General features: G+C 44.9%; 2 protein-coding genes across 2 annotated transcripts; both read right to left on the bottom strand.

Moving 5' to 3' along the window:
• Nucleotides 1–2,765: 2,765 nt before the first annotated feature.
• Nucleotides 2,766–4,061, bottom strand: LACBIDRAFT_331345 (uncharacterized protein; the record flags this gene model as incomplete). The annotated part of the gene is made up of 5 exons (XM_001885678.1): nt 2,766–2,920; nt 2,980–3,058; nt 3,121–3,129; nt 3,440–3,597; nt 4,037–4,061. The coding sequence occupies 5 exons, from the start codon at nt 4,059–4,061 to the stop codon at nt 2,766–2,768; spliced, it is 426 nt and encodes a 141-aa protein (XP_001885713.1).
• A 706-nt stretch (nt 4,062–4,767) lies between these two features.
• Nucleotides 4,768–6,142, bottom strand: LACBIDRAFT_331344 (uncharacterized protein; the record flags this gene model as incomplete). The annotated part of the gene is made up of 5 exons (XM_001885677.1): nt 4,768–5,122; nt 5,170–5,608; nt 5,629–5,750; nt 5,849–5,958; nt 6,032–6,142. The coding sequence occupies 5 exons, from the start codon at nt 6,140–6,142 to the stop codon at nt 4,768–4,770; spliced, it is 1,137 nt and encodes a 378-aa protein (XP_001885712.1).
• Between the last annotated feature and the right edge of the window lie 2,242 nt (nt 6,143–8,384).

Genomic DNA, 8,384 nt, shown 5'->3' with positions numbered 1-8,384 from the left:
ACGACATCGACATTCGTCATTCACACAAAGGTGAGTCCCCTGACTCTCCTTCGTCCTATCCCATCTCGCTAACAGCCACCACGACATCACATGACGATGACGAGTGCATTGTCCCTCCCCCTTCCCTGTCCCTCCCTTCCTTTTCCTGCCCCCCTTCCTTTTCCTGCCCCCCTTCCTTTTCCTGTCCCCCTTCCCTGTCCCTCCCCATTTCCATGTACCCCCCATTTCCCTCCCCCCTTTCCTGTCTGTCCCTCCCCATTTCCTTGTCCCTACCCCCTTCCCCCATTTCATTGTCTCTGCCCCCTTCCTTTTCCCTGCCCCCTTCCCTGTCCCTCCCCATTTCCTTATACCCCCTTCCCTGTCCCTCCCCATTTCCTTGTCCCTACCCCCTTATCCATCCCCTCTTCCTTGTCCTCTTTGATATGCACTGTATGTAGTAAAATAGACTCATGTCATTAATAAAATACATTAAAATTTGATCTATTGAGATGAATGATTTGACTAGGTGTGAATTTTATAAGAAATTCTGAGTATTGAGTTGAATCAATGCAGATTAAGTCACCTGACCTCTAGATCAGTGCTGATCCATTCTGATTGTAGATACTCTGATCAGAGCATGTGGGGGAGGGTAAAGTACTGCTATTTATGGTGGATTGTGGTCTTATTCAACTGGATTCCGCTGGATTCCGCAGGACTCTGGTGGATTCCACAGGACTCCGGTGGATTCCACTGGATTCCGGTCCCATTCCACCGGAGTCCTGTCCCATTCCACCGGAGTCCTGTCCCATTCCACCGGAGTCCTGTCCCATTCCACCGGAGTCCTGTCCCATTCCACCGGAGTCCTGTCCCATTCCACCGGAGTCCTGTCCCATTCCACCGGAGTCCTGTCCCATTCCACCGGAGTCCTGTCCCATTCCACCGGAGTCCTGTCCCATTCCACCGGAGTCCTGTCCCATTCCACCGGAGTCCTGTCCCATTCCACCGGAGTCCTGTCCCATTCCACCGGAGTCCTGTCCCATTCCACCGGAGTCCTGTCCCATTCCACCGGAATCCGCAGGGATGACTGGAGTCTGACAGGAATAGGTAGGGCACAGTAAAGTACTGGAGATTACCTCCCCTCTGACTTTCATTTTTTGTACTCATTAGATGTTTTTGAGGCCTCCTACATTAACAAGTATGCCGACCATCACGCACATGAAATTTGTTTTTAACTTCTATATCTTTTACTATCTAATAACTAATTGTAATTGTGGACTTGGGATTTACTTGGGATGCTCAGCTCTTGGACTCTAACTCATGGTTCGCAACACAAATCAGTGTTGCTTGGGGGAGGTTGTATGATTTTGGGATGTTTGGCAAGCCCCCCAAGCTCGCCAACCATGCCAAGCGTCGCCAAACAATTTGCGGTCTTGCTGATGTTTCTAGCCTTACCTGTACCCTTACCCACAGAAACACGTACCCACAGCTGCAGGTACGGGTTTTGGAGGGTATGGGTTGAGGGTTTGGAGGGTCTGGTGGGTTTGGCAGGATGGGTATATTTTACAAGTGCTATATATTAGGTACATGTAAGTATGCAGGCCCACACAGCTACAATGGTCATCATCACACTAGTAGCTGCCATTTACATTATGTAAAACCTGGCATGTACCATAGAAGTTCCTGCTTAGCTACCGTGAATGAAATGAAATGAAATTTCATTCATTCATGGCAACTGTTTCATTCCAAGTCATTCTCATTCATTGCCGTTGAGAATGAAATACTTTTTGTTTCATTTCATTTCATTTCAATTTTTTCTTCATTTCTACTGACAAGAATGAAATTTATTCTGTTTCATTCATTCCTGGCAACTGTTTCATTTTTTTATTTCATTCCACCATGGCAACTGTTTCATTTTTTTGCTTTATTCTTCCATTTCATTCATTCATGGCGACTGTTTCATTTTTTTTTTTCATTCATTGCCATTGAATTTTCATTTCATTCTTTCCAGGCAGTTATTTCATTTTTGTTTCATTCTTTCAGGCAACAATTTCGATGTTTTAATACACATATAAATAAGGAAATAATATACAATTATGCCTGATATGTGTTGTGCCCTACTGCAGTGGTGTGGGAGGCCATATGGGGGTACTTTTGCATTTGAGGCTCAAATACACAACAAGATAGGCATGCTGTTGCCAAATAAGGCACTTAAATATTTTGTATCAATTACATAATCATTTTCCCAGCTCTAACAATGAAATAGGCACCTGAGAAGAATGAAGCAAGGAATGAAACAGTTGCCATGGTGGAATGAAATAAAAAAATGAAACAGTCACCAGGAATGAATGAAACAGAATAAACTATCTAGAATGAAACAGGTGCCATGAATGAATGAAAATTCATTTCATTTCATTCATGGTAGCTAAGCAGGAACTTCTATGGTACAGCTCAGGAGTACATGATGTAAGTGGTAGCTACCAGTCATCATCACATCTCGAGTGAACCACCATCAACAAGTGCTCCCTCTCCAAATCCCTCGAATAACCCTTATCCCACTGTTCGTATCTATCCTGAGATGCCGCTGCAGAAAACACGCCCTCCAACAATGATTGTGCGCCAGGGAAAGGAGTCCCACCACTCGATGTGGAGTGCAAAATCGAGGACTTCCAATGACTGGAATATGATGCTGACCTCTGGGGGGGGGGGATGTTGTATCTGGTCTTTCTGTGAGTTCTGCATCCTGCTCGCTTGGCAAAGGTGGTGACAGGGAGATGGGATAACCAACATTAATGATAATGGTCGGTGTCGTCATTCCACAGCGTCCTTGTCCCGTCGTTGTACCATGTCCTCGTCGTCGCATCTTCACCGAGTTGTTTGTGACTCTTCATCGGGTTGTAGTTGTCCTGTGTCCTCATTGTCATCATCCCACGTCGCTGTTCCACTGTCATCCTGTGTCTCAGTGAAGTGAGTGAGGACGAACATGGGAGGGGGGGTACTCACCATATCCTCGTAGTGTTGTCATCCTGTGTCCTTGTACTGTGTGCTCCTCATCGCGATGTTGTCCTCCCATGTTGTTGTTCTGTCATTGTCCTGTGTCTCAGTGAGGTAGATTTGGATGAATGTGGGATGGGGGATACTCACTGTGCAGTCCTAGAGTAAACAACGATGAACGTTGTTCGTCATTTGGTTGCCACGTCGCTGTTGGCAATGTGGCACATTGTCATTGCCTCTTGGCATGTGCCCTGGTCTGCTCATTGTTGTGTGCACCGTTTGTGTTGTCACTCCATGTTGTTGTGCCGTTTTGTTGCTGTCGGGTCATAGACGTCGTGATGTGTCATTGTTGTTGAATCATTGTCGTGCCGTGTCGTCATCTGGTCTTCCTGTGTCTTCTTCATTGTGTTGTCATTGTTCTGTGTCTCAGCGAGGTGAGTTGGAGAAGTGTGGGATGGGGGTTACTTACTGCGTGGTAAGGGGAGTTGACGGACAGGTGTTGGGTGCAAAACGGGGGGCCAGCCTTGCCCTGTGATAGGGTGTGGCGAACAGCGGCTTTGGCTTCTGCAAGGGATGCGGCGGTGGGTGGGATACATGCCCGCTTTTTGTGCTCATTTTGAGCAGTTGCTAGACATGGAGTAGTTAGTAATTAGAAAATAAGAGTGTACCACTCTGTTTTCATGCCATGCCATCTTGTAGCCATGCTGTTAATGTGCTGCTTCATTGCCGTTGCCTCGCGTCAATCTGGTGGGTGCTTGTCAGCTGGTGACATGGCATTGTAGTGTTGGTCTTGTGGTAATGGGCCATGCCAGGGTGGTTGGCGAGGGTAGTTGTTGTCACTGGCAAGGGTGGTCGTCATTGGTGAAAGTGGTGGTGGGTGGGCATCGTGGTGGTTCCGTGTTGTGGGCTGCTGTTGACACGCGTCAACCATTTGCTGGCAAACACCAACGTCTGATTTGGGTGCAGATATAACTACGGGTACCCGCCAACCCATGCTGAGGGTATGGGTACAGCAAGGGTCAGATAAATCCAACCTGTACCCGTACCCTCACATACCATTACCCACAACCCGCATGGGTCACGAAACCCATGACAATCACTAGGCAAACTATGGTCTAAATGTTCAGGTGAGTCCTTGAAAGAAAAAAATTGATCTGCATTTATCTTATTTCTAGATTGGAAATGTGCTGTCAAACCTGTAGATTATCAATTATTGTCATGGCTTTACTGGATCTGCACATGATGCTGCAGCATTTGAGCATACCTGTGCTTTCAAAAATCCAGGCTTTCTCTTCAAAGATGAGGAGTTCGCCTTGGCAGACTCTGCTTATATACTTCCCCCAACCATGATTCCTGTCCATCACCAACCCACTTCATTTATTCCTGAAAACACAATTTTCAACAAGTTTGTATCTCACATATGAGTCTGCTCTGAACATTGCATGGGAGCCCTCAAAGGTCGCTTTCAATGTCTTTGAGGCCTACATGTTAACATTTTCGACAACTATGATCACAAAATGGCCTGTTGATGGGTCAGTGTTGCAATTATTCTTCACAACTTGATTATTGATGTTGAAGGCCCTGACTCTGGTGGGGAATTCATGCCTAATCACACAGCCAGTCAAGAGGAAGAGGACACAGACATAGAAGTTGATATGAATGTGGGTGAAGCACAAGGCAAGGCCAAACACCATTGATTAACAGCTGAACTACTAGCTTTTAAACAAGGATTGTAGATAAAATAAATATTAATGAGTGGTCTGGTTTTTAATGAGGATTGTAAGAAAATAGTAGATATTAAAGGGTGGTATCCTGAGATGGAAGGGAAAGACCATTGGCAATGGCCCAGTCAGGGCTTGAGAAACAAATAGGGGAAGAAGGAATTTCAATAGGAGATGAATGACGAACTGGGGTCTGAGGGGTCGGAGAATGGGCACAAGCTTGCTTGATGGGGCACTGAAAATCCTCCTCATGTCGATCAATGTCATTAAGCTTGCACTTTGCTTCCTCCTCAGAATAGACCTTCAAGCAATACAAATCAATGATCTGGTCACGTTGCTTGTCAATCTGAGAAAGCTGTTCCAAGAGAAAGCACTTCTTCTCAATGTGAAATGTGGCTGCTGCACATGCATCAGCACTCTTGAGACTTGCTCTGAAGGCTATTTAGTAATGACAAAATATAACAATAAATTTGCTTACTTGGTTGTGTCTGCAAGCCTATCTTCAAAGCTCTTTTTAGTAACATGTTGGATCAAAGCTTTAGCCTTCTCGATGGTGGCTTCTGTGACCATGAAAGAGGAGTCTTTTGGGGTGTGCTTCCCTCCAGTTGTTGGTGGTGGATTGGTGTTCTCTTTTGTATCATTTTCCCCAGAAACCATGGACGGCGTATGCATAGGAGTTGCAAGGACTTCTGTAGGGGTTACAGCTGGAGCACCTGTTTGCTGCAATGGTAACTCTGCTGCTGTAGAAGAGGAGGATTGATCCTCAATGGCCTGGAAGTGGACAACATGCTGGCCAGTTGGACCAACACCAGTCATGACAACAGGCAGTATGGCATTAGGACAGCCACACAAGTGATGGTGCATCTTGGGAAAGAAGGGAAACCCTTCAACAATTTTCTCTTTGAAAATGTAAGCATCTGAAATTGACAGTAAGTACCCCAGAGATTTTGAGCTTCAGAAGTCGTGCCCTTGTCAGGTCCATCTGCCAGAATGTAACACGCAAGATGCTCCTCCTGAGATGATGGCTGCAAGTTTTCATTGTCATTTCCTTCCAGGCCACTGCCCATTACAGTAATTTTCTTTAGTACAGTGCATAAAGACTAAATAGACATAAAGAATCAGCCAAAAATGCGAAACAAGTAGGAAGCCTGACTTACTCTTCAATCTTTCCCTTTACATGAGAGCCCAAGGTGTCTTCATTGCCTTTGTATGACTTGGGGAACAGCACAGAGGCTATTTCCTTAGCCTTGCTCGACCTGAGAGTTTTCTAGGGGTACAAGTCAATAGAACAACATTCAAAATAGATCTAGGCACATACATTTCCTTTTTGCACACCGTACAATGCTGCTTAGTTCTCCTTCTTTGCCAATCGTCTGAGGAGGCACCAGATGAGCACATTGTTGTTGGCAGTCCAGTTGATAGTCCCAAGTTTGATTCTTGGTGCGAGCCATTGAAATAGATAGAATATTATTAAAGAACAAGTGCAGTTTGGATGTGTATGGGTATAATGAGTACAGGCTTAATGTAATAGAACAGGAATGGCAGGGAGGGAATGATGGGATGGACAAAAACACATGGATTTGCAATGTGTGACCAAGTGTGACCACTTTCCAGATATGCAGATAAGCAGTCTATTGTGAGCTCCCCTACTGTATTCACTCCCTTGTAAATATTCTTCATCTTAGAAGTATATCAGTGCCAAATCTGCCAAAGCGGTCACTTATTTTACAGAAGATGTACTCAGGTGCTTATAACTTTGCACAATATGCATTTGGGTGTGCCTTTTGGCCATCATCATGTGATGACGCTCCTTTTTAAGAATTAAGGTTTTTGGCAGAAAGTGATCAACTCTGGTACAGTCAGGTTGTGGGAGAAAGCACATGCATTCCAAATGGCACCTGCACTCAACACTTGCCTGCAAAAAATCTTGGATCTGGAAATTTTGGCAATTCACCAGTTCGCTGTTTCACACAATTCAGGATAAGTCAATAAATCTAGTTATTTGCTTGAATTTATTATTTACAGAGTGAATTGTAAATTGTGTAAATTATGGTATGGGCTAGATTTCCTCTGTGTCCCTACTCTGACACTCCCTCTTGCCTTCTCAGCTCCCTCCTGCCTCTCACCTCCAACCTCTCCAATGCATGCTCAACCTCACCAGCCCACCAATATGTTGTTTGAACTTTCGGACGCCACAGCAATCAACCTGTTGCTAGCTCCATGCCTCAAACAGTGAGAAAGTTGACAGACCCATAGGCACAAGAGTAACACCTGGACCAGCGTGTTCGTGCACCAGGGTTGGAATGATGCATCTGGGGGAGAAGCAGGAGATCTGCCAGGTGAGTCCTGTATTTCATATAGAACACCCTCATTGCTAACAACAGACACTATTGGAGATACAAATCACTAACCTTGTCTCCCCATCACCACCTGCCCATTGCAGCCTCATCCCTTCCAATCAATCAAGCACAGCCCCTCATCCCATATCAGTGCAGCTTGCCAAGTGGCACAAAACAAACAACACAGCAGCTTCATCCCTTCCAACCAACCGTCAAGTGCGGCCCCTCTCATCCCATATCAGTGCAGCATGCCCTCGAGATGTGGGGATCTCAAGGCCAGTGGTGTGTAAGGGGGTGCAATGCCCTTGTGGAGGGGGGACTTTTATATTGATTTTATCTTACATATCTCTACTTTGTCCTACATACAAGAAAGATAAAGAGGAATTGGGACGTCTGATCATTCGCCGATTCACTGATTTGGCGAATTGCTGAAATTTCCAGATTCCAGATGTCCTCCTCACCTGCACCATGCTCTCCCATGCTGCATAGTGCTTCCACTTATCCAAAGTACTACATACTTATTTCTTTTTCAGCTTTGCCAGAGTAGATCCTCTGTCCAATATATAGCTATTAACAAGCCTTTACTTAAGTATAAATTAAAAATCTACCATTCTGCAAGCTCTGCAGATGTGCATGCAGTGCAACAAGTGCACAACTACCTAAAATCACCCACTCAGTCACTATACGAATGAAAGACAGCATTTATCCTACAACTGCACTAGATACAGACACCAGAATTCACCAGGGTTGAATGTGGTCTGTGCCAGGAGGTGATCACTTTGACCACCCTCAGTGCACACAAATCCATAGGCATAATTCCAAGTGCAATAGCACTGCACTCAAGAAGCAACAAATCATCTCATATACTAGGTATGTGTCAGAGTATACTACCATTTTCTCTCAGTTGCAACTTTGTGTATAATAATTCCCTACTATTTCGTGCTCAGGCTGAGAATACAACTCACATTTCACCCCTCCTCTTTACCCGCACCACTCAAATATTTGTCCCATTTGCTAGCATTCTTATCCTTCCAACCACATCTTTGTGCTTTCATAAAAAGCCTTGCTGTGATTTGTTATCGCTGAGCCATTTGGAATGCATGTGCTCTCTCCCACGACCCAACTGTACCAGTGCATTTCACAGATTTCTCTGATGATGGCCCCCTAGTGAAAACACAAGTACAGAATGTTACATAAATTGAATAATGTGGCTCATCACTCAGCCTTTGGCCAGCTCCAAGTCCTTGTAGCTGTAGACACATACAGTTGAGTGCAAAAAGAATGAAGGTTGGTTCATTTTTCTGGTTCTTTCTAAGAATCTATTGTACCTCAAATGTATTTGTATATTCTTTTA

This window comes from Laccaria bicolor, genomic scaffold (genome assembly GCF_000143565.1).
Source record: "Laccaria bicolor S238N-H82 LACBIscaffold_33 genomic scaffold, whole genome shotgun sequence".
Taxonomy (NCBI): Eukaryota; Fungi; Basidiomycota; class Agaricomycetes; order Agaricales; family Hydnangiaceae; genus Laccaria; species Laccaria bicolor.
The sequence above is the reverse complement of the archived record's forward strand: the minus strand, read 5'-3'. Positions and strand labels throughout refer to the sequence as shown.